The sequence below is a fragment of the Epinephelus fuscoguttatus genome, linkage group LG3 (assembly GCF_011397635.1).
Source record: "Epinephelus fuscoguttatus linkage group LG3, E.fuscoguttatus.final_Chr_v1".
Taxonomy (NCBI): Eukaryota; Metazoa; Chordata; class Actinopteri; order Perciformes; family Serranidae; genus Epinephelus; species Epinephelus fuscoguttatus.
Window position 1 is genome coordinate 7,175,041 of NC_064754.1, and position 27,263 is coordinate 7,202,303.

A 27,263-nucleotide genomic window follows, 5' to 3' on the forward strand; every position below is an offset into this window, starting at 1 on the left:
AGAGTTTGACACTTCAGGATTATGTTGATCCTCAGCTGGAAGCCTTTTATTCCCTCTCCCACAGACTGACAGACAGACTGCGAGGCAGGCAGGTAGGTCCTCTCAGCTGTCAGTCAGCCTGTCAGGCAGCAGTGGAAAGCTGCTACACTGACAGCTGGGCTAGTTAACCTCTTAGTTCAGCTCCTATTCAATTAAAGCAGGGGAAGTGGGAGCTGGAATCACAGGAGGAGATTTGAGGAGGGAGCAGTGTCCAACTAGCTAGATTGAAATTTAGTTTAAAATTCAATTCAGGATCAAGCCTGGTTTAGACATTTAAAACATCTCAATTGTCTGTATGTGTTCGGGTGTAATCAAGACTACGTTTTCCCTCACCCTACCAACTGAAGTACCCTCAGACCCTCAAATATACCCCAAAGTTTCATATCTCACAGGTGCTTCATTTCATTGCATTTTTTTCTTGACTGTCAATCAATTTGTTCATGATGACTTCATCTCATGATGGAGGGGATCATGTGTTTGCTTGCGTGTGTTTGTGCATCTGTCTGTCTGCACCTAATCTACCAAACTACTGGACCAGTCAGCCTAATATTTTGTGTGCACATTTATAACCGTATCCTCAAGGACCTCTTGTGGTTATTTCCATCAGTGACTGCTGACTTCTCATGCCTCTTAACCGGCCTGTAGGGGCTGCGAGTTTTCCATAAATAGGCCTTGGCTAAAAGCTACAAGCCTTATCTAGTCTGCTGCAGGCCACATTTTGGCCTTCACTGTGGCTCAAAAAATTGACATCCATAAATAAGTTTGGTCTTATTTTGAACCGGAGCATCTGCAGATTAATTCCAGATTTGTTATGATCCACTACAGTTAAGGGAGATAAATTGAGCGCCTTTTATGTTATCTTCATCCCCATCTTGACTGTAAGGAAAGCGAGAGGGACAATTCCACCAGGCTCAGCTTTCTGTGGCCCGTTTTGTGATCCAGTTTTGTAATGTTTTGAGAAGAAATGAGTTTTGCTTTGATCGCTGTTTCTTACAGTAGTTTATTCTTGGGGTCCTTGGGGAGGTCAGTTGGTAGTCCTTGTATGTTAAATATGCCGGTAGGATGAAGGTTAAACATGCATATCATGTGTACAGAATAACAGCAACTGGACAGCAGTCCATCCTAGAAAAGTCAAGCTCTGTTTACTAATCACGGTTATAATCCAGGTACTTCATGTAATTCTTGAGGTGTCTGTTTTATGAGAAACACATTTGCACAGGAGAATTAAATCACTAGTGACCAATACACAATTAGTGCTGCACCTGACTAAGAACTTTCCTAGTCGACCAATAGTCGTCATTTAGTGCCGTTTGGCATCTTGTCACCTGCATGTTTATGATCTTAATTTAATTATTAAATGATATATTTTGGTGGTTTGAGCTGAAGGTGTGAGAAAGAATAGTATCAGTAACACTGTTAACACTGTGCTACATTACAGAGAAATACAAAACCGTACTAATGAACCTTCATTAATATAGGCCTATATTTTATCTCCAAGTGCACGTCACACACTGAGCGAGCCGCCTGTTAATGACGCTGTGGGCTAATGGGCATGTAGCTACTTCCATGTTTCAGATGATACGTCACGTTTGTAGTCGACCAATGAAGATGAGTTTACATATCACCTTGGGTTCGTCCTTCACCTTCTCAAAATGATCCCACACTTTGGATTTCCTGCCCGACATGTTATTAACTAGCCTGTGGAATAACCGCAGGTACCAGCCCTGGAAATGAACCTGACTCCTGTCTGACTGCTGAGCGTGGACACTTCCTGTGTCTGTCCTTTCAAATTAAATTCACACATGGTCCAGTCATATAGGTTTTGAGTTATTTTGACAGGGTGCAGCTTTTTTTTTTTTTTTTTCCTTGTCGACTAATGACCTTTCTGGTCAACTAACATTTGGTCGACTACTGGGTGGTAACCCTGTACACAACTGCATAAGTTTCAGTTTTTTCCTTTTTAATTCTACGTGGGTAACTTTCCCCCTTTTCCTCATACACATAATCACATTATAAAGCTAAATTATTGCTGCAATGAGTAATATGATTCAGTGCAGGGGTATAATTATGTCTCTAGGAAAACATGGTTGGCAATTTTAACTTGGATTTCTACTTTAAAAAAGGTACACGTGGACATTTCTCTGTAATTACTACTACTCTTTATAATTACCACAAATCATAGAGCCCCCTCAGGTATTGGAACAGGGTTTTATATTGACTCAATTGACAAATATGCTGTGATTAGTTCTGTTCTTCCAAGGGAGGTCTGATTATTGGTAATTAATACCTCCATACCCCTGGAATTAAATTCCATTTGAAATGAACACCAGTTATTATCACTGGCTACGTTGTTGAGAGATACCTAATATATTTGTCTTTATTTGGTTTAAAGGCTCGGTGTGATTTTAATCCTTCATAAAAAATTAATAAATTTTTGAATATAGTATGTCGCTGTATATTATATTTCAAAGCTTACTCTGACATCCCTGTTTTTTTCTAATACACCAAGATCTACAATCACTGATTTATGAAGACATCTATTCCACTTGCGGCCCACTCAGAATGGAGCTGTGACCCACCAGTTGGGAACCACTAGTGTAAATGTTTTCAGATACAAGTCTGCAGTGAGTATGTATGTGTGTGTGTGTGTGTGTGTGTGTGTGTGTGTGTAACTTACCCTGGGACCTGTCTTTTCCATGTATCCTTCCTTCAGAAAGTTACGGGTAAGTTTGGGTACCAGCTGGAAACAGCAAGGTGAGCGTGTGAGAATACAAAGGGTTTCAGAGCTAAATGTCCATTTTGGATAAAGTAGTGTGCAACATGTACAGTAAGTAATGAATACAGCAACAATGTTCTTACCATCTCAGTGTTAGTTTCTCACTAGCAGGCATAAAATCAGTGTAATTATCCCTTTAATACCAGAAATCGTTGTAGGCATTTTTCAAATACCTTAAGTTTTTGTGTGAGTTTTTTGTGTGTTCGTGTGTGCTCACCTCAGCATCTGTAGCCCCAGGAAAGGCCACCTTTAAATAGTGAAGCTGAACTGCACGAATCGTATTAAACCAGTCTACGATCTCCTAATGAAGACAGAGAGAGGTGAAGACAGGAGTGAGGAAACAGAGTCTTCCTGTAATGATTTGTTTTTCCATCCATCGTTTAGCAAGACAGGGAATACAGGGGTTTGTGTGAAGTGTCTGCAGGTAATACAGCTATGACATGGCCAAACATGTCATCACTTATCACAGTGAGGGGCGGTACATGTGCCTTTTAACTTGGTTTGCGAGCTGCAAATAAACACAGAGAAGAAGAGAAGAGAGCAAAACATGTCGCGGTGAGGACGTCTTTCACAGTTCCAGAGGAAGACGACAGGATTGTGCCGAGTTTTTGATCTTTGACTTTCCAACAGGTTAGACACCGCTCTGAAGGACCGTCTCCAGAGTGTTAGCACGAGCTAATTAGCAGCAGTGGCTTACATCCAACTCCAAGCTCTTAAAAGGCTTGACTCTGATCAAACTTATTATTAACCTAATAATACAGTTAGCAATTACTTGTATTGTTACCTGGCAACCCGATCTGGAGCGTCTGGCTGCGTGTGTGTGAGAGACACAGCTGCTTGCTTTTCTGAGTTGAGTGTTGATGTGTGAGGTGACTCAATAGCTCATCGCTATTCTGCTTGGTAGCTGAAGGGTTATCTATCGTGGGACAGTGAGACGACGCCATATAAGTCAGCTGTCACTGTTTGTCTCTGTTAGTAGAGACTCCACTCTGCAGTGTAGTTTTACACAGTAACACTGGGCTTCATCATCTCTCCTACCATTAACTATAAATTTAATACTTATTAAAAGTCATTTTACTTTCCTCCTTGTATTTATGATGTTCATCTGTAGCGTAGAGTTATTTGACAATACCCCAGAAAATCTCCCTCTTTTCCACAGCCTAATGTCGGCAGGTATGAAAGAGTCAGAACTGTTCTTTGTTTTTGTTGTGTTAACAACAGTGATGTCACATTGATTTGGTTAGGGTTAAAGCTATGGGTCGACAGATAATCGGGAGACATATATATGTATATATATATATATATATATACAGACATATATCAGTTGTAAATACTGGCTATTGGTATCTCTGTTTCATAATAATCGGTATCGGCATCTGCTCTGAAAAAGCCTTATCAGTCAGTCCCTGGTTAGAGCTATGGAATATTAAATCATCCATATTTTCTCACTACATCTCAGCCTTTCTTGCCCTCAGGCGTACATAAACTACAGATTATACACTTTACACAAATGTGAAATTATTGGTTATCGGCCATGAGAAACAGGTAATTATTGGTTGTCCGTATCGGTTGAAAAATCCCTATCAGTGCATCCCTAAAATAAATCTAATAGTGCATTGGTGTTATCAACACTTTTGGTGACATGGTTTCAGCCATAAAATTATTAAAAACAATCTCACTGTAATAATGATTTTGAATTCAGTCTCTTCATGTTTGCTCAGATCAGTACAGGTTGTGATTTCTAAGTATTTTTTCCTGTTTATAGTTGCTAAAAGCATCTTTTATGTGTTACCTATTTATGACCTTTGCTTCCACTGATTGCAAAGAAAATATGAGTTGGAGCATATCTGTCTAGATCACACTTTCTATTGAAACCACCGTTTAACTACAGGGTGCTTTAAATTAGCGGCCAAAATACTGCTTAACACTGTGTTCTTGTTCAGTCTGCATGTAAATATAGTGTTTCTTTAATGTCTGTCAAAATGAAATATTAATGTGCAGCTTCAGAAAATCAGAAATGTGTTCAGGATTTTGATGTTTTGCAGCGGACTCTCAAGTCTCCGATGATAGACCGTCACAAATCACTTCTCGTCCTGACGCTGACACCTAATTATTCCATATATTTCAATGTGTATTAATGAACGACACAGAATGACAGATGTGGGGCTTGAATGTCATCTGCTAATGGATTCCATCAGCCGGCAAAAATTGGTAAAGATGATTTGAAAAGGTTTGGAGACACGCCCACAACAACACAAACCAGGTAGTTTCAACACATGCCTGTCCCTCAGTGTGATGGATGACACATGTTCCCTGTGGTGGCCAAGTTAGGCTGTAATTTAAGTCAGTTAACAGCGAAGGGAAAAAACTTATAAGGAAAGTCTGTCATTATTTCACAGTCCTGCGCTGCATCACTGGAAACAGTAAACATTTTCTGTCTTTCTCTTTAGGTTCTGTCATATGCACTGATCACTGATCCCACACACGCTGCACAGCGATACAGACCTTGCTGTTGTCATGGTAGACGAAGATGTTGCGGGTGCTGTAGTCTTTGAGGTAGGTGATCTGCAGGCCGTTGGGGTTTCCTATCTTCTCGGGCTGGAAGGTTGCGTTGATGGTGTCCACCTTGATTATTGCTTTGGGCTCCTTAGCCTGCAGGAGAAGAGGAGAGGGAGTGTGTTTGTGTGTTAGGCTGCATTCAAACCAAATCAGAAACTGAAGAGAAAAGCCACAGGGTCGTGCGGCCTAGTGTCACTTAAATCTGTCATCTGTGGGTGACTGGAGGTAAGAGAAGAACTATAGAAAGCCAGTCTCCTGATCTTATTGACTGGGTATTTGTCTTCGGTAGGCCTAAGTTTGTTTATGTTGGCCAAAAGATCTGTGTAATTCCTGATGATTATCACGACTGTATTATCTGTACCGTCACAAAAGACACACTTGAGCGTACACACAAACAAAACAAGTGCACTCCTTTGTAGGGCTTAAGCTGCTAATACACACCTTGTTATTTCTTTGACTCACTCTAATATTTAACAATAGAAAGAAAGTGAGAAAGTGTATTACTTATTCCTGTGGACTCCCAGCAGCTTCTGGTCTGATGGCTGGTTTTATGAATGGTATGAGAATACATCTCCCTAAAACCTTAGCCCTGTGGCCTCACTGCTGCAGACACACCTCCCACCTTCAACACCTGAACTGGAATGAACAGCCCTGCAAATGCATGGGTCAGCAACATGGAGCCTACACACTGCAACTGCAGACGTGCCCTCTCTTCAGGGAATTTAGGATCAATCCAAGACTGGTCATTGTATATCGGATGGTTCCAGGGTTTCAAAGAGTGCATGTACACTTTGTTAATATGAAATGACTCTGAATGACAAAGACAGCTGATTGTTGATTTTGTTCCATATAATGTTTATTTTTCTCACTAGGGTTGTGCCATATCACCTCGTTCACCATAATTCTGGTATCATTTTTGATATGATATGATAAACTCATATGGTGATACTCATAATATTTTGACTTGTTGACATATTGACGTCATACTGTTACCCACGGCAACAACAAGCATGGCCGCAGGCAAATTATTAGCGACTCAGCAGTGGTTCCAAAAAGAGGAGCAGCTTCAGTAGTGTGGAATAAACTGTGGCGTCCTGAATGTTTTATGAACAGCTCCGGACTTCTCAGACTCTTTTAGTGACTTACCGCTCAGAGGGAACTCATTCAGCGGCTCCTCTGGCAGCAACACAGCGTCTCTCCCTCTCCTCTCTCGCTGTGCGCATGCAGGAGTCGTGTCGTCAAATGATTTTGGTAATGTAAACCTATGTGATGCTTGCGGCTCGACAAAAAACTCCATATATGCGAATGTGTGATAGTTGTGGTATCATAGCAGCCTGTCACAGGTTACAGCGTGATGATTAGAGGAGAAATGGCAGAGCATAAAGGTCCAGGTGGGAAAAAAAACAACTCAATCATTTGAGATTATACTACCTGTTGATTTATATATATAGATCCCAGGGGACATTTTTGTATTTGGGAGCTGTTTAAATGTGTAATTTGTGGTAGATTTTATTTTGTTGAGCTAATAATATTGTATACAGAATCTGAATCTTACTCTGAGTTACTGTTGTTGTTCACAAACTAAAGAAATGAGACCAACTTGTCATATCGTCACAAATACTGTGTAAAATACCCTGAAATATTGTGATATTATTTTAGTGCTATATTGCCCTATTACTCATCTGTTTTAACCTTTATATTTTACCCTGATAGCTTTTTATTTTAAATATAGTTTTGTAAATTGTTTAAAAAGTCAATGAATGGATAAAAACAAAGAAACTATGCTGAGATGTAAAATAAAAAAATAATAAACCTTGTGGTTCTTTTTTTTCTTGACCAGTCAGGATTATAAAAACAAAAACTAAACAAAACAAAAACTTCTGGATAAAAACAACTTGTGTTACTGCTGTCAGTGCTTGACCAGAACAAAAAGTATTGTTATGGAGTCAAGGTGTGTGCAGGGTTTCAAGGCTTGAGGGCACATTTTGTGCTCTTCCTAACCATGAAAATAACATCTACAGCTATTACCTACACATCAGTCTGCATCACTGATAACAATCATGTCTCAGACCGACACTAATCCCAGCCAAAACTGTTTGTGGAAGCTGTGCTTTATTCTGTCCTGACTTGAATTTAAATGGGACCAGAACCTGTGTCTGCGTGTACCCTCTGCCCTTGACCTTAACAGAAAGCAAACGCCCCGTGCTTTTACACTGGAGATCTGACAACTGATTAGATTTTACACTTTTCCGTCACTGTGAGTATCGGCTCTCCCAGCATGACAAATATAGCAAGTGTAAGTGAGACAAATTTGTTTAGTAGCAAGAAGTCAGACTTTTGCTCGTCTGAAACCTGACCAGCTCAGTGGCTGAAAAAACCTGAAGCACCTGAGCGACACTTTCACTTTATCACCGCTGTGACTGTATGAGGATGGTTTTTTAGTTGTGTGCTGTAGCAGAGTCAATAAGAGAATATGAAGTGAAATATTTCACAGGAGGAGCAGTCCTGGAGAAGAGGGAGGAAAAACATAATAAAAAAATATCTGCATGTCAGGACATACTGTATGTGAACAAAAGGAGAGTGACAGTCTTTTTTCTCCATTTTAAAAATATATTATTCCCACTTCCCTTGAGCTGGTTTACCGTGACAAACAAAAAGCTCCCAGTGCTTCCAGCCCTAATTGGTTTGGGTGGTGTACAGCTTAGTGAATCAGCCACACTGACTGAGGACAGACTGCTGGTTAAGCTTGTCTGAGCATGCTCAGACGCAGCAGAGGGAGCAGGTAGAGATACTTTTCGCAGGCTTTTGGTAGGTATGTATGAGTGCCTTATAAGCTGTGTGTAAAAATACTGCAGCACATAAAGCGGGGGTGTTGTCTGCAGAACATTTGATTTGTTGAAAGGGCTCTCTAATTAAGATATTTGTGTTGTGGTCGCATATGTGTGTGGGTGTTGCACATGTGCTGACAGAGAACTACTGCCTTCAAACGACACTAACTAGGACGTTGTCTAATTACAGTGGGTTACTGCCGTCTTGCGGTCATGGTTTTGTGTAGGTTAAGAGAGTGTTTAGCTGCATGTGGCCACTCAAAGTCTACTTAAAAGCTGCTGCTTACGTCATATTTGGTGAAATACTTCAAAGTCCCCTCCCTCTCTGAGAGGACAAAACGCCTGCTGAGGAACTGCCCATTGTCCCGCCCCCTCTTCATCAACAAGCCATCTTTAGTTCCTGCAGGAAATCAGCAAAGGTCATTCATTAGCATGAGTGAACTTTTGTATGTGCACGCATATATGTGTGTGTGTGTTGTGTCGTACACAAACACTCACCTTCCTCATATATAAAGTTCTTCCCAGGCTCAGAGAACTCCTTCCTCTCATACTTTGCTCTAATCCACTGCTCCCTCAACGTCCTGAACACACAAACAGATGTTATGTAGCTTGTAAAACAAGTACCAGCTGAAAGCAGTCGTATATGCCTCTTGTGTACTTTGTGGTAGATAAAAGGAAGAGTAGATGGGTTACTTTGCTTTCATTTTCAAGGAGAAGAAGGAAATATACTTCATTAATCCCTGAGGAGAAATTCAATATTCCTTCTGTTGTCATATACACACACTATGCACAAACAGGACATATATGTGCATTGCCTGGGGGGGTGTCTGAGTGTGGGGGCTGCCCATGGATGGGCGCCCAAGGCAGTTGGGGGTTCGGTGCCTTGCTCAAGGGCACTTTGGCTGTGCCCAGGAGCATGGGCTGCCACCTCTCCAGCTACCAGTCCACACTCCATGTTTGGTCCGGGCATGGACTTGAGCCAGTGACCTTCTGGTTCCCAACCCAAGTCCCTATGAACTGAGCTCCTGCCACCCCTTGCAATAAAAACTATAAAGCTTTTTAAACATTTCATAAGTTTAGAAACAACTGTTGTGTGAAACAATGGAACATCAAATATACTCATTCAATGTACATACAGGCTGACAGACTGAACCTTGTGTTTACGGCTTTGCATTTTCTTGGTTATTGTCACGTTAGCTATCCTTGTTAGCCAGCCCAGTTGCTGAGCTAACAGCCAACAATGGGGATTTGAAGTTAGACAATTTTAAAATTCAAAACATAATTCAAAAATATGTATGTTTGGAAATATATTTGCTAATAATATGTGTACCACAAAATGCCTGAAAATATTCCTACTTTTCCATAACATTTGCTATTGGCTGTTTAACTAGCTAGCTAGCAAAGCTAACAACACCACACCAGACAGCAATAAAGGTCTTACTTGGGCACTGTCTACACATACTACAGATATTTTTGAAAACTTAACACTTTGGCCACTCGTCCACAAATGGAGTTTTAAAATAAAACAACTTTTAAGGAGCAGATTTTTTCAAAAATCAGGTTACTCTGTATCCATGTGGACATGTAAAACAGATCATTTGGGAAACAGTAGCCATGTTTCCTTCAGCCTGTTTAGATGCACATCTAGAAGTATTGCATCGAAAAATTATGATGGAAACGCCAAAATTTGAATTAAAATCCCCTGATTTACACAAACTAAAATACGCTCGCTTTAGCCGGGTTTTGGTTGATTCGAAAAAATGGTCATTCGCAAAACGGGGATGGAAACAGTTATGTTCGAGTTAAGTCTGACGTAGCGCACCTCTCTCCATGGTGATATCCACACTCCGGGTCGGGAAGGCGGTAATGCATTTACAAGCTGGTTGGCAACCGCCAGAAAACATAGAAGAAGAAGAATGCGAGACTTGTTTTGTTTCCGGTTCTGCGGAAAACCTTTTCACCAAAGTCCATACATTAAATGGAAAAACTCAGGATTCGTATTTCTTTTAATGCACATTTCCCAATGATTCGAATCACCTTTGGATGGAAACATAGCTACTGACGTCATCTCCTTTATTCATGGATGCCCATCACTGCTTTGTATAATTAGCATACGCCAGAATCAACAACAATGGCAAACTGCCAGTTTGTTTAAATTTTGTTTGCACTGCTTGGACTAATAATTACTTTGTACTTAAAGTCTCTATTGTTGCACCACATCGTGGACAGATGGAGCAATCTCTTCTGCTCTTTGGTCCCCCTTAGATACAAGGTATAAAGTCACCCAGAGACAATGGTTTTGGATCAGGCCCAGTCGAATCAGCAGGACAATGTTGAGAGTGGGATTGTTGCCGATGAGAAGTTTAAGAAAAAGTGGCATGTCCAGAGCATCACTTGTACCTTTGAGCGAGATCCTTTAATCTTATATTGAAGCAGAATCAATGGTGATGATTGCGGCCTTGAAAAAGATGTTGTTAGCCTGAACACTTTCAGAGACTGCCAAAGACAAGCGTTCTGGTGTGGACAGAGATATTTTGTGAAATGAAGGTTGCGAAGAGGAAAATATGGGGGAAAATATCTGTCCTGGATAACCCGATACCTAACAGAAGCTCTAGAATGAAAGCTAACATATTAGAAACTAGTTTGTTTGAAACTCTACCCTTAAATGACAGAAAACTTGGCTCAGAGTCAAAACACTGTGTAACGAAATCTTTGTCTACAGTTCACTTGTCCTGTTTTGTGTTCGTGTGTGTGTGTGTGTGTGTGTGTGTGTGTGTGTGTGTGACTCTGTGAAGACAGAGGCCAATAAAAATCTAATGGGTCAAGTTGAATCCAGCTGATTCAGCTGTGAGAGGTGAGTAAGAGGTGAAGTGTTTCCTCCCTCTCTCCTACCCGCCTTCCTCTGCACCACTCTTTATTATTAACGATCGAACAATGAACTACATGTGTGTATAAATGTGAGAAGAGAAGGGCGTGGAAATTTGAGATGCCCTCAGGCAAATTTTTACAGATCCTTCTATTGAACACACACACTACATTTTTCGGTCGAGCAAAGACATTGTCAGCCAGAGGGCTGGACATGACTGTAGCAGCTTGTGTATCATTTGGGTTTGCTCTTTTCATGAAAATTCCCTGCTTCACATACACAGAATTCCAAACATTCCTGACTGGGAAGTGCCCGGTGCAGCGACAGGAACACACACGACAAGACCATCAAAGTGTGTCTACAGGTAACGTGGAGGCGACCCATAGACAGGTCTGCAGCAAAGACAGTTGACAAAATTGCTTCAGAAATGGTTTTCAAAATTGCGTTGGTTGGTTTTATTCTTCTCTTTCGTCAGCAGCAAAACGCAAACTGCTTTTTACGATCACATAAAGTTGTTGCAAATTTAGAAGGATTATAAATCATCAGACATCAGTTTATAAATCGCACATGCTACGCTAAATCACTCTGTGAGATTAATGAAATTACCGCAGTAGCACATGTACAATACTATGGGCCTTTTCCACTGTCACTTTTGGCCACGCCAAGTAAAGCCATACTGCACCGAGTTTCCATTACCAGTTTAGATGCACCGTGCCACGCTGAGCTGCGCCAGAGATGGACCTTCTCGTGTGAGATTTATACTTCTGTAAGACTTAGGCTCTGCGTCGCCATGGAGCTTACACTGTATCCTTCGCCGTAGCCTGACGTACACCTCCTAATGGAGCTGATTTTATAACGTCACCTTTGTTAAATGTTGCTGTTGTCCCCAGCTTCTTATGAGCAGAGGAAAAGTCCGCTAGCCACTGGGATAATTTATACAATGTAAAATGCCATAAGCTTGTGCCATTTTTGTCCCCAGCTCTACTTCGCTGCAGTTATAAGTGTATGTAATAAAGTAACCTATTCATTAAATCAGTGTCTATTGTTTGTGGATGATTGACAGCGACTCTAATAGCAGCTACAAGGGATGATGTGGCACACTAAATGAATGTCTCAAAGAATCATGCCCTCACAAGCTGCAAACACGAATGCCGGTTCACACACCCAATGCCAAAAGGCTGACACTCAGGACTGAGTCATTTAGAAGTAATATTACAAAATCAGATCACGTTTTCATTGTAAAATGTCATGATCACTTCATGAGTGGGCAGAGATCAGACGGAGCAGCAAGAAGGCATCATAGAAGAAAGTATGAAACAGATGACGTTTAACAGACGATGCAAAAGTTGTTAGAGCCCAGAAGAAAAAGTACAAGGGCAGAGAAACTGGCTGTTAATGAGAAATGGTTAGCGTTGTGTTCAGGCTGAGAACAAGGCAATGTTCTCTGTCAAGAATACTTATTTCACAGTGGAGAGGAGTCTGAAACGTTTAAGATCCTCAAACTGCAGGTGATTAAAGACAGTGGGTGATCTGCCAACACACACATACAGCAGCAATTAAGGTTGGGCAGTGTCTATTGTCTACAATCATTTTCATATACCTTCTTTTATACTTTTTATATGCATGTATGTAGTTACTAATTACCAGGCTTGGGTGGTAATATGGTATTATCAGCTATTCATAAATCCTCACAGAATGATTTTTAATACAGTCAAACATACAGGTGCTTCTCTCGCTATTAAATTCATTGTATGTAGTGGACATCACACGCCACAAGATCGTTAGGTCTGTACTGGTGGAACAGCCAGCTGATCTGACAGACACCGCGACTCCAGGTGGTGGGAGGTGGGGATAACGTGACCGGACTGTAAACAGCAGACAAGCAGCGACAGAGCAGTTCAAATCTAACTTGGTGAATTAAGGATTAACTGTCACCTCAGGTCGCCTTTGTTTTGGCCACAATGTTGCACATGAACTGCAAAGACTTTAGCCAGTGGCCAACATATATGTTTGCACTTGCATACGAGGAAATAAATCTCCACACCAGCAGGCGGCAGTAGCCTGTAATGCCTGTGTAATTGTCATTCAAAAAGGGAAACCAGAAGACCATCTTGACAGTTAGCACATTAATGCTGCTTGGAGGTTGGAAGTCGGAAGTGGGACTGACGTCACCTCCAAGTTGACAACAGTTTTTGCATTCTAGTTAGAAGTCGGAAAAAAACATGGACGCCTGCAATAAGGCCTTTGGTGCCCATGCAATTTCGGAGTATAGACAGCTTCAAAATCATCATGCACTCCAACTGATGAACACCGCAGATGAGGCTGACCTAATGTAAAACAAATAAGATAAAATTACTATAAACAGTACTTTAGCAGAGTGTTTACTCACTATGTATGTGACTGGCAGCCATCTTGAATTCGTAAGTCCGTGAGTTGGAAATCCAATCTCAGGGTGTGTTCGAGTTTAAACTTCCGACTGGGAACTGGGATTTTCCGACCTCCAAGTACAAAACGAACGCACCATAACAACACAAATCCATGTTGAAGGAACAAAGCACATTTACCATGCGCCAGTGAACAATAACACAAACCATCAAGAAACATTTCTGCAGAAAAGCTTAATGGCTAAAGAGAAAAAATCTTATCTTGCATTACAAGTTTGTTTTGGTCTCACTCCCTCTTGACTTTAGCTCTTTGTTTACTCTCTTCACTTCCATTTCTCTTCCCTGCGCTGAACTGAACTACCAATCAGAGGGATTTAATTCACTGACAGGCTCCGCAGTTTCCAATGCCAACTACAAAAAAGGCAACTACCACCAATGAGGGCCACTGGTGCAGTAAACACCACAGCGACAAAGGCCACGGATGTTTACCAATGGCCCAACACTGACCGACAGCCAGAATCAGTGTCACAATAGGACTACAGCAGCAATTCACCAAGATGATGATACCTGTGATAACAACATCCAGCAGTATAATCCCTATTATCAGTTTTACTGTCATGGTGCCGGTCTACTGGAGTCACGTCAGAGTCAGAATGCCAAAAATGTCTTGAATGGCAGAGTCAAGGCCCAGACTTGAATCCCATTTATAATCTTTGGAATGACTTTGAGGAAGCAACCTTTCCACAGACACACCCTCTACAACTTGACCAAGCTTGAGCAAATCAGTTTGGTGGATAAGCGGAAAATCACACAATAGAGACATATCCAAGAACATGTGAGTCGCTGCCAAAAGGTGCTCCAGTAGAGTGCTGTCACAGGGGCCGAATATGTCTGTCTTTCACTCTGAAACATTTTAAAGGTAAGTACATGGGGAGCTGATTGGTTTCTAAAGGCATTGTGTGATTTCCAGCTGCTGTGAGAAGGACAGAGCTTTCAGCCCTGCAAGCTCAGAAACACAACCTTCAAAGGTAAATGAGAACAATGATTACATTGTTAGAAAGTCAGCTTCCCTGTGAAACCATCATTTGATGAAGGGAACTTTAAAAATCTTATATTAATAAAGTTTTACTCAAATGTTAAAACAAAAGTCAGTCAAGATCAGAACTGATGAGTAACATCAGGGCAAAGAAAAGTGTGTTACAGGATATGGAAGTGCTCCCTCTCCCTCCTAGCTCACTCTCAAAGTTCCACTCCTGGTATTAACTGAACCCAAGCACTAAATTCGAGGGCTGGGAAAAAAAAAAAAAAAAAAAAAAAAAAGCCAACACAGAAGTGCAAAAAACTGCAGTTCCTCTAATGGCCACTTGAGGCTGGCTCCAGAAGCCAATAAGACCCCCATGTTAAAGTGCCCAACTTTGTTTAGAATGTGGTGCAAAAAACAGTTTGGGGTCTATAGCTTATTTACCCGTTCATGACAACTGTACAGACACATTCGCTCTCAAACCTCATCACATATTGACTTTTGGTCATGGACTTTCCACGTCGAGATACGATGTGTAAGGTACCCTGGGTGCGTTGGTTGTTGACATTCTGGTACGCCGTATCAAGTTCTGCCCGTTATATGCATTGTCTTATTTCAAAATACACTTCCATTTTCACAGGAAATGCACCGTTTGAATACAGTCTCTTAATTTTTTTTTTTTTTTTTTTTAAAAGTACTACCTTGGCACAACACCGTGAATTGATGTTATTGTCCTTCGACGACAAACACACATGGTTATTTTTAGCCAACACAGGCACGTGGTTGGGTTTAGGAAAAAGAACAGGATTTGGCTTTACAATCTTAAGCCCTATTCGGACGAGATTAGTTAAACGTGGAGACGTGAGGTAAAGTCATTATTACCAGGGAGTTTAGTCCCGTCCAAATGTGCCATGTCTGTAATCATTACAGATAATGTCAGTAAAAATTACGGTGACTTTTACCTTCTGTCAAACAGTCCGGAGAAAATACCTCGGGTAACATTAATCACGTGCGAACGCGATCCTCTGTAAAAATGTATGTAAATATTTCGTCACGTCCTGTTTACAACCATTTTTATGCATTTACAACTAGCTTTCCGTGTTTTTTCGATGATGGAGGCGCTTGAAGAAGCATTCGGTGTTGTCGGCAGTCATGATAGTGATAGCACTTTTCAGAGCCATGAGACTTCTGGTTGTGTTAGGTAGGCCTAATATATATCCATACTGCTAATAGTTGTGTACACACAATCCTGATCATGGGCAATATTTCATATTGGGCTAATCAATGATTATTATTATCCTTCATGTGATGCTTACAGGAAGCAACGTAGCACGCACATGCCGTCAGGGAGGTGACACCAGGGCGCAAACCGAGTTACCACTCCCATCTCTGGTAGAATTACGGAGATTTCTTGTCCTGGGCAAATCAGACATTTATATTACAGACATCCTGTGGTAAACTGACATTAATCCACATCCCAATGTAAAACTAATCCCGTCCAAATAGTTCTTTACTGGAGGCAATCACCTGGCTGATACCGGTGAAAGTGGGTGGTCGTTCTACCAATCAACCAGATACTCGAACTTCCGCCTCCCTAACTTTCTTACTGTCCCACCACCGGGTGCCATAAAACAATAACGCAGACTGGCCAAGTATCATGCCGACATGAATGGACAGCTTACTCACTGCCCAAGCACTGAATTTTGACAACTTCGGAGTGAGACCGGGTTAGTACAGAAGGGGTTGAATTTTTATATAGCTCACCAATTTAAATGTCATTATGGCCTAAAGTTACACGTAATTAAGGGCGTGGCCACTTTGAGTCACAAGCTGTCTGCGTGATGCCATCACAGTCTATGAGTCAGATCCACCCCTCCTTCCTCCCCAGCTCCACCCTCTTGTCAAAATATGCTCACTTCTAGCTGCAAAAATCCAAGATTGCAACAGCAAAAATGCCACACTCATTGCTTAATAACAGCCACCCACAAACCGGTGGGTGACGTCATAGTAGCTACATCAATTATTTTTATACACTTTATGACTAAACCTGCAGCCCGAGTGTACCCGCTCACCTTTGATTCTGCTCATCAAACACACAAACCTCTGCTTATAATCAGGCATAGATAACCAGAGCCTTTGGATTGACTACATTATCAAACACCTGATGGCTAATGTTCGATAACATTGTACAAACTCGCCAGCTCTGACAAGTTGAAGTGAAACTGAAAACTAGCTTGTAAAATACCAATATGTAGCCACAGCTGGCTTTTCCTCTGACACCCCACAATTTGATGAGAATGGTATCCTGCATTTTGTGATGTCACAAACCCTGGAAGTCTAAACCCGATTTTTTGACACTGTCATTGGTACACTGTAGTTCCAAGGCAGAAATGCTCAGCCACAGCACTGACCGCTTATTTTGCTCATGATATGTCTTGTATGAACACAATATGAACATGTTAACAAAACTTGATTTTCATTGAAGGGGGTCTTTAAGTGTAACTCATTGTCAGTATATTTCTGTATGCAAACACACTCCGTTGACAATATAGCATAAAATAAAATTAAATTAAAAACTATGTTTAAAAAGAACATTTAAAAACTGTACATTTGATAGCAGTTATGTTTTATGTGTGTGTATTGCTGAGGTTACTCACTGGCAGTCTTTGTGGGTTGGCTTGTAGTAGTAGACGGGAACAGCAGCCTCATATTTACTCTTCATCAGCTCATTACCATTCTCAGCCATGAACTAATAAAACACACAAACACACATGACATAAAACAGATTATTCAAGGGTGAATGACACCTTGAAACACTGCCAGCCAGTTTCACAGTTACAAGACTGAACTCAACAGGAATACAGTCTTAAAAATGTTACAATAAACACATAAATCAGGGAGCTGACATGATAAATGCGACAAATGTTTTTCAGATAAAGATGTGCAAAGTACCAACATCATTTATTATCTGGTGCCGGTTTCGGGAATACTGGGAAATGTTCTGGGCAAGAATGCGATGTCCTGATGTGCACGTGATTTATTTCCCCATAAAAACTCCAAAATAAAAAAATAAAAACTTTTTTCCTTTCATGATGGTTGCATTTTAAGTGGTACTTTTTGTAGTATTCTGTCAATAGTGTACTTTTCTATAATCAGCACTGTAGTAAGATCAGTCATCCATCATTAGACCTGAAATACCATGGACTGTAATCACTTTTATGATGCAGGACTTATGATGTGATACAGTATCTAAAAACTTTGGAAAACATTTAACTTTAATACTAACCTGAACAAAAGAGTGGTATTGATCTTTTTATCTAACACAGTGAGAAAGTCAATAAGCTTATTTTGAAAAATGTCAAACTATTTCTTTAAAGAGAATACAATATCATACAGGTCTTCCCTGAGCGTACACTGCGAGGTTTGTAAGAGCAAAAAAACCTATTTAGAATCGTTCAGCATTGGACAGCTGTTATTGTTCCTGTGTTTAAGGGTCATTTAAGCCATATTTTTCATTCTGCTGGAAGACAGAAGAGGCTGACAGCACATTTCTCTTCTTAATGCCAAAGGAGAACAAATATTACACAGACACACCGAGCCTGACATATTTTTAGTCAGTGGAGTGTCCTTAAATCTAAAAAGTCACCATTTAGGGGAAGCTCATAAAATAATATTTAAGGAAGGCAAGAAGTGGGGTGTCACAACATCTCAGAGCCTAGCTGGTGATAGAAGTGCTGAGGAAGTATTTATTCCAGCCAAATATTATTCACTGAGAAGCAAAACTAGACTTATTATGTAACCATGGTACAGGACAAAAAAAACCAGACTGGAAATAAGTAACAAAGCAGCAGTGATCATATGTTACAAGTTGGGCTGAACAGACTGTTTAGCTGTTTTATTATTTGCCTTCACCCACTTGGTCATTATATCCACATTACTGATGATTATTTTTCAAAAATCTCATTGTGTAAACAGTTTGTGAAAGCATCAACAGTCAACCCCCAATATTATCACAATATCGATGTCGAGGTATTCAGTCAAATATATCATGATATTTGCGCTCCATATCGCTCAGCCTAATAACAAGTCAGTATACTGAAGTTTTGTAAATTTTGAGGTACACATCAATACTTTAGAGGGTGGCAGCTGGATGTTAACGAAACAAACTGTTCATCACCCATCCAGCCATCCATTTTATCAGCTTATCCAAGGCTGGGCAGAACACCAGGCAAAGCCCCTCAGGTGTCCCTCCCCAGCAACACTTTCCAGCTCCTCCTGGGGGACCCGAAGGCGTTTCCAGGCCAGATGAGCTATGTGATCCCCCCAGCTGGTCCTGGGTCTGCCCCGGGGCCTCCTACCAGTGGGACGTGCCGGGAACACCTCTAATGGGAGGCGCCCAGGAGGATCCTGATCAGATGCCTGAACCACCTCAACTGACCCCTTTTGACGCAAAGTAGCAGCGGCTCTACTCCGACCTCCCTCTGGATGTCTGAGCTCCTCACCCCATCTCTAAGGCTGAGCCCAGACACCTCATAGAGGAAACTCATTTCTGTCGCTTTTATTCACAATCTCATTCTTTTGGTCACTACCCAGAGCTCATGGCCATAGGTGAGGGTTGGGACGTAGATGGACCAGTGAATCAAAGGCTTTGCCTTCCAGCTCAGCTCCCTCTTCACCACAACTGTCGGACGCAACACCCGCATCACTGCAGATGCCACACCATCTCATGCTCCACTCTACCCTCACTTGTGAACAGCACCCGAGATACTTGAACTCCCTTGCTTGAGGCAGTAACTCTCCCAATGCGGAAGGGGCAATCCATCGGTTTCTGGCAGAGAACTACTCAGATCTGGAGGTGATGACTGTCATCCCGACTGCTTCACACTCTGCTGCAAACCACCCCTGAATATGCTGGAGGTCACGGTGTGATGAAGCCAACAGAACCACATCATCTGCATGAAGCAAAGATGCAATTCTGAGGTCCCCAAACCGGACCCCATCCACCCCCTGGCTGCGCCGTGAGATCCTGTCCATAACTATCACTGACAGGATCTGTGAGAACGGACAACCCTGGCAGAGGCCAACACTTACCCGAGAACGTGTTTGACTTTACGCCGAGTATGTCTCTCACTTTGGTCATGCAGGGACCAGATGGCTTGTAGCAGCAACCCTGGTACCCCGTAATCCGTCACCCAACCAGCTTTTTCAAATAACTGCCACAGTTCCATACAGTGAGAGCAACCCCTCCAACACATTGAAAAGATGCAATTCAAGAAGAACATCAAAGGTCTCACTATTATTCTGTCCATTTTGGTCCAAATTAGGGATCTATCTGGGCTTAATTATGGGTGGTTGGGGAATAAGAAATGCTGTCTTTGGATCTCAGCTGCTTGATATTCATGAAAAAAACCCATCCTGAAATAGATCATCGTTAAAATATATAGCACTGAGGGGAGGATGCTGCTGGCTCTGTGGTCTCACCTTCACCTCGTGGTCCTCCCAGTGTGAAAGGCTCAGGGACTTCACCTTGCTGATGTCGGGGATATTGCGGTGAATCCCAGAACAGGCCAGGCAGATGAACACACCCAAGGAGCAGGAGCCCCAGCTGGGATCTGCAGAGAGCAAGATGGACAGAGAACAAATGGGATGAATGGGAGAAATGGACAAGAAGGGAGATTTTGAAGTGGGCATGGAGGGGCCAGAACAATGACATGGATGAAAACATGGATGGGCTAAGAGAGAGGAATCCTTATCCTTATCTTGTCAATATAAAGTCTTGGGAGTCAAGACATAACCTACATGTTTTGTGTGACTCAGATTTAAGGCTGTAACTAAAACTTGTTTATTTACTGATTGATTCTGTAGATGACGCTGTCTTTTTTTTTTTGATAAATGAATTCTTCTCTTAGCCAAATAAAAATAATGACAAAATTACCATCACAAGTCCTGAGACACCAAGGTGCAGTCAGATGAAATGACTACATTTTATTAAATATAATGTAAGATTTATTTGGCTTCAGGAAAACAAGTAGTGGCATTCCATCTCACGGCAAAGGCTACTTGCTATCTTCTCTGTTAACCAATTTTCCAGGGGAAACCCTGAGGTGACGCCTTCAGCTTATTAGTTATGTCCAACCAAAAGTCAAAACTCAAAGATATCTAACCAATTATGGAGAGAAAGGCAGCAAATCTTCAAATGTAAGAGAGTGAATCCAGAGGTTTTTTTTTTTGTTTTTTTTTTTTGCTTCGATGATTAGAATTGTGGTAGACTGTGGCGATGGACTGATAAATCTACAAATAATTTCCGGATTTTTATGTATTATCTTTTTTTTAAGTTTGCGTATTTTCAGGGGAGTCTTATTTTGACAGCAAAACACATATTTAATATTGGATTTAAAATTAAATATCGGAATCGGTCAACATGCTAATAATATTGATACATCATCGCTATCAGTTTTTCAATTTTGCTCAATGAATGAATATCACGTATATTTAAAAGTACTGTATTTCGTGTCTCCATCTGCTGGTGGGCCATCACCATAACAGGGACTTGGGTTGGGACTTGAGGGTCGCCGGTTCAAGTCCCTTTCCAGACCAAAATATGGAGCATGGACTGGTAGCTGGAGAGAAGCCAGTTTGCCTCCCGGGCACTGACCCCTCACTCTGACATCTCTCCATTTAATGCATGTATAGGTCCTGTTTGTGCATGTGCGTGTGCAGCCTGTTGCAGTCACTCCTGCGTGTCTGATTCTGATTCTGATTCTGATTCTGATGTGTGTGTGTGTTACAGTATGCGTCTGGGTGTATATGACAACAGAGTGGAATTTCCCCACTGGGATTAATAAAGTATATCTTCTTCTTTTTCTAATATGATGTTAATTCTGCTACAGTAGAGACTTTATGATCACTAAAATTAGGTGGGGATATCCGTCAAATAGGTTGTTATGAATCGGCATATTGGATATCGGATATCCAACATTGTGTATCCCTAAAAAAAATACACATTCCTTGTTCAAAAATTTAATTTTAAAGTTCCCATATGTACTTTTCAAGCTGCACCAAGCCTCACATCAGATAAGTATTTGGACTGTAGTGTTTGCCTCTTCAGGAAGAGTTTGGGGTTCTGTGCTTTGCTTATGGGCAACTCAGTTGTTGTATAAACTTTACGTTCATGAGCAGATTACTGCTACGACAATAAATTCTTCTTGAGCACTGATATACAAGAAATGTTTTCCTTGCTTTAACCACACCTGTCTTATCTTCCTGACACACATTCTACAGCTTGCCAGTAAACAGAGCATCGGTATGTGTGTGTGTGTGTGTGTGTGTGTGTGTGTGTGTGTCAGAAAGAGAGAGAGAGACGTACCTTATCACCAGAGATCACAGATGTCTGAGTATGGAGAACAGAACATTCTTTAATTTTCCAATCATTTACTGCAGATCAGAAATGCTACGTGCTTGGCTGGTTAATACTTATGCCTAATTTTTTGCTACATCACCATTTGACAACACCGGAGAGAAAGCTGAATAAAAACGAACAAGTCCATACATGCCCGTCTCTGAACATGAGGAACAGAGGAAATGACAGGAATATGTGCCACGATGTGACCAGAGGGGTTAAATCTTAGCACCTGGCAGATAAAGCTGTTGTTGAGCAAGTCACATAACCTGGGAAGTCGAGCTCCTCAATAGACACAAATATCAGAAGATGTGCAGCCAGACAGCCTTACTTAGATAAGTATGATATAAAAGATGGAGAGATAACTCCTGGCGGTGATATAATTTTTATTTTGTTGCAGTGCTTCACTCCAGCAACACGGTGCCTCAGGGCCCCGATTCAATGGAAATGAACCAGAATTTGACTTTTTGCTGTCTGTTAGGCCTATCAACAGCATGTTATGTTTGCAGTTACTACAAAACTGAGATAAAATTTTCCCAAAGCCCAACTGCAGTCAAGAGAGGTAGTCCATACGACTAAAGCTACAGAGCCGTATCAAGTAAGGGTTAGCTGGTGAGCAACTGTTAGCTTTGAGCGAAATTTAGGCTACATGTTTTTTTGTTTTTTGTTTTTTTTTCCAAAAGTTTATCTATAGCCTAACTGAAAAAATACCCATTGTGATTGACTGATATCCTCTATTTGTTCATTTCATTCATTATCCATGACCGTTTATCGAAGTCAGGGTCAAAGGGGGGCTGGAGCCTATCCTGGCTGACATTGGGCAAGAGGCAGGCTACACCCTGGACAGGTCACCAGACTGTCACAGGGCTGACACATAAACTCTTTTTAGACAGATCTCCCTAGTTGCTCATCTTTACAGTGTCTGTCAGGTTTGCGTTTCCCTCTTGCCACTAGCAGCTCGCTAATTCCTGCTATCACCGCCAGTGGCTCACACGTGTGGCGTCATCAACAGCTCCTCCCACAAGTCTTCAACAGCCCCTTCCGTTGCGGAAGGACGCCTCAGTCTGTTTAAGCTAAAAGGGTTCTGCCAATATGTCTACCCTACAAGGCGGAAAATTAGGCACCTCAGATCAACTCGCAATTCTGCCTCTGTGTGTCTAAACGCTCGCAGCTTGCCGGAAAAACGGCCCAACATTCGCGGAAAATCTGGCAGTGTAAAAGGGGCTGTAGAGACAGACAACCATTCACGCTCACATTCACACCGACGGACAATTTAAAGTCACCAATTAAGCCAATCTGCATGTCTGACTGTGGGAGGAAGCTGGAGCACCCAGGGAAAACCTACGCTAAAACAGGGGGCTGGCGGGTTCAAACCCAGCACCCTCTTGACCTGAATCCCTGTTGAACCCTCTCACTGTGAGGCGCCAGTGCTAACTAGGGGTGGGGTAAAGTCAATACACTATAGTATCGCAATATTTTTCTGTGGCAATACTGTATTGTCACACAATGCCAAGTATTTCATTATACAAATTATTAATATTATTTAAATTTACGTAGAATTATATATACGCAGTTGCTTTTTCAGTCCGCTACATATATTTTGCTGCAAAAAAAATGGCTGAAGTGAGATGAGGAGACTGAAAACTTTCTTATTAGATAATGCAGATGTTGACAAAGTTTTCCTTTGGGGACATCATTTATAAACAGGTAATAAATCGCAATGTATTTTATCACAATAGTCACCATATTGCAACATTTTTAATTTTATTTATTAGAGGGCTTAAAGGCGTACGACATCCCTCTGTCCTTGGACCCTCACAGCAGGTAATGGAAAAACTCCCTATGTTTTTTGTTGTTGTTTTTTTATGCACTCTAGCATGTTATAAATAAAAAATACAAAAACAACTCCAAGCGTGAATAATTAATGGTTAATTAGAAGATAGTTGAGGGGCCACCCAGCACCCTACCTGGGACCAGATTCAGCCCTACAAGGTGAGAATTACTGCTTTAAACCCTTTTAAGTCAAATTCACTTCTTCAGTAACCTGCTCAGTCTTTGTGGGGCAGTAAACTTGCTCTTATGTGAAATGTCTAACTGAGCATACAGGACCTCTTTGGGTGGGTTAAAAGCACTGGGTGAGGGTGTGTACAAGCCCTTCACCCTGCATGTAGAGACTTGAACTGTGAGAGCTTCTTCTCTTGCAGCTTCCACCTCAGAGAAAGGCTTCACCTGCGCTGTTAGCCCAAGTACTCTCTACTCCTGACTCACCTTGCCACACATCTAAGGTCAGATAACAGAGTGCACACAATGAGTGTCTGGCCCTTACAGTGTTATGGTCAAATCAGTAGTGAAGTACTTTTGGCTGCAATGGTTGAACAGTAAAAATGTTTTGAGGGATATCTTGTGTTGGCACAGGTGAATGATCCGCACCGCCACCCCGTGCACGTCACGTCTCAGCGATCCAAGATACGCTACAAAGTTTGACTTCCCTGTTCACTACATTTTACAGCTATTTAGGATAGGTAAGTCTTACCGGGTGCGCCACAGTCTGCGCAAGCGTCATTTCCAGGGTTTTGCAGGATCTCCCTCAGTGCTCGCGTTGATCTATCATTTGCCGACATCTCAGTTTTCAGATTCCTCCGCTTTCAGAGAAAGAGAGGGACAGGCAGACAGAGAGGGTGGGGGTGGGGGGTAAGGTGTGTCTCCTCGGCCTTGACTCCCCCACTGGAGTCCCTCCTAACGGGCTGTGGACAAGTCTGCACAGGTACGCGCCCTCAGCAGAGGCGAGGTGTTTCCCTCCGATTGCAGACGAATGAAATCAAGGCCTCTTCATAAAGTTTGCACGGAAACGTCCATTCTCTCTTGTCCTTTGCTGCGGGGCCCCTAAAAGCCAGTGCGGACACCTTTCAGGTGGCTTGAGACACGCGTCCTGACAAAAGTCTGGAGCCAAATCGCAGCGACAAGCCCGCCTGTGCGCAGAGGAGGTGTGTGTGGACGGGAATGAAACCCTACACTAGGAAGTGAAATGCAGAGGTTGTTCAAACTTGCTTTTCCGCATAATTCGAGGTTAGATCACTGAGTGTTTTACTCCGGCGCGCAGTGTGCAGCAGGCAAACGGCACTTACAGGAGCATTTAGAAGAGCACACAGTAGACCTGTCAGATTACTGAGCTGGCCTTTAGGAAGATGACAGAACTTGATATGGACATATTAAAGATCACGTGTCCTCATCAAGTTTTTTCCAGGTTTCCTCAAAGTTTATGAGTTAACAGGCCTACAAGATTAAAACTCATGTTTTCAGGCTATGAATATGAAGGAATGTGGTTGCAAATGCACATTTAAGCCACATTTCAACATCTTATGAGTCACTCTATCCTCCTGAGACTTTTGTTTGGAATTCATTTTTCATTTCTCCTATCTGCTTGGGATCAGTAGGACCCGTAAGTATAAAAAACAAAGTCCCAGTGTCCTCAAATGAGACAAACAATAAAGTCCTTATGTCTTCAAAGGAGTACTTCCTAATTAACAGTGTTTTAGCTTGTTACTGTTGCTAAAATTGGTCAAATTTGTTGCCATATCAAACAAGTAGAGATGGGATTTATGGCTCTTTGAGGGGAGCCGGATCTTGGTGAGCCGTTCCTTTCAAAGAGCCGTTCAAAAAACTGGCTCATTTGACTGATTTTTATATTTATTAAGTTTTAAGAAGCCAGCCTGGTGGTAACTCATTTTATCTTGGAAACAATCACTGGGAGGTATGATGGGGTGAGATTTGGAACAAAATAATACAAAATTAGATATCCCACCAATATCTGAGTTTGAATTATTCTGAAATATTGATTATAACCTCATTTGACATGTGTGGACTAGATTTTAAAGTCTGATCTGGATTCATTGTAAATATTCCACAAGGTTGCGCCATATCACTCTGCTTTGACAGTGACATCACTATTTTGGATTTACCCTTTATACAAATTGTTTGTCCCATCGTTCATGTTAACAAGCCGTTCAATAGAATCGGTTTGTTCGTGAACGTCACAACACTACAAACAAGTTTCAAGCATAAAATTTGATCAGGTTTTCTCCACTTTTGTGTCGGGATCAGCTGCAAACTGACTTGGCAGAGATGGCTGCCATCTTGTTTTTACATGGATTAGTGTATTGTGCTCTTACCACAAGAAGAAAGCACAAAAAAGTGTCCATGAAGTTAAGCAGAATAAAGTTTAATCAGTCAGTCAAACTTTATTTGTGTAGCACTTTTCATACATTGTAATGTAACAAAAAAGCGCTTCACATATTCAGAACAAAAAAAAAGCATTAAGCATTGGAAGTTATTAAAAATAGGAACTCAGGGAACGCCATCATAACTCTGAAAATCTGCAGTGAGGAAACACCAGAGATAAAATTAAGTTTAAAAAATACATGAAAGGATAGAGTAAAAATATAAAAATATATTAAAGGAAAGAATAGTATAGAATAAAGTGAGTAAAACTGGCAATATTAGGAGTAAAAAGTAATGAAGTAAAACAGACAAAAAACAATAAAATAGAACAAACAGAAGAGTAGTAGGACAGGCTAAGATAGAAAATAAAAGGCAGATTAATAAATAAGTAAAATTCAATTGAAAGCCAAATTAAAAAGTTTGCTTTTAAAAATATCAACACTCTCTGCTGCCCTCAGGTCCTCGGGAAGGCTGTTCTAGACACCAGGACCATAATGATAAAAAAGTTTAAGATGAAGTCAACCCTTAATGTGACGTCCTCATATGAGGACACAGGGTCTCAGGAGGCTAATGTAGTGTAGGTGTAAATGTACCACCCATGGTACTGAAGCGTGAGGTGGGGATGGTGAGGAGTCAGCAGAGGTTGGGCGGAAGATGCGGGAGGGTGTATTCCTGAAGGAGGTCACAGAGGTTGTGGAGAACTTTGTAGGTGAGGAGAAGGGTTTTGTAGTGGATGCGGTATTGTACAGGGAGCCAGTGAAGTTGGATGGCAACAGGGGTGATGTGGTCAGATGATTTGGTGCCGGTGGTGATCCGGGCGGCCGAGTTCTGAATGATTTGCAGTCTGTTGATGAGTTTGGTGGGGAGGCCGGTGAGGAGGGCGCTGCAGTAGTCGATGCAGGATGTGACAAATGAGTGAACCAGGATTTCAGTGCTGGAAAGGGACAGTGATGGGCGGAGTCTGGAGATGTTGCAGAGGTGGAAGAATGCAGTCCGGGTGATGTTTTTAATATGAGGTGCAAATGAGAGGGTGCTGTCCAGAATGACGCCGAGGCTCTTGACTTGGGAGGAGAAGGGCACAGGTAATCCATCAATGATGATGGGTGGAGCTGGGGTGTGTTGTGATGTGGTGAGGGTGGATTTGGAGCCGATGAGCAGGGCCTTGGTTTTATT

General features: G+C 41.7%; 1 protein-coding gene across 1 annotated transcript in view; it reads right to left on the reverse strand.

Moving 5' to 3' along the window:
* zgc:92360 (uncharacterized protein LOC436988 homolog) overlaps positions 1-24,893 on the reverse strand; it is a 36,159-nt gene extending 11,266 nt beyond the window's left edge. The window contains exons 1-8 of the mRNA XM_049571806.1: positions 24,406-24,893; positions 19,955-20,085; positions 17,131-17,222; positions 8,701-8,783; positions 8,490-8,602; positions 5,321-5,467; positions 3,033-3,116; positions 2,717-2,779 (exon numbers count right to left, since the gene is read on the reverse strand). Coding sequence (XP_049427763.1) covers positions 2,717-2,779; positions 3,033-3,116; positions 5,321-5,467; positions 8,490-8,602; positions 8,701-8,783; positions 17,131-17,222; positions 19,955-20,085; positions 24,406-24,493 — 801 coding nt within the window. The 5' untranslated portion in view covers positions 24,494-24,893. The remainder of the gene's footprint in view (positions 1-2,716; positions 2,780-3,032; positions 3,117-5,320; positions 5,468-8,489; positions 8,603-8,700; positions 8,784-17,130; positions 17,223-19,954; positions 20,086-24,405) is intronic.
* Between the last annotated feature and the right edge of the window lie 2,370 nt (positions 24,894-27,263).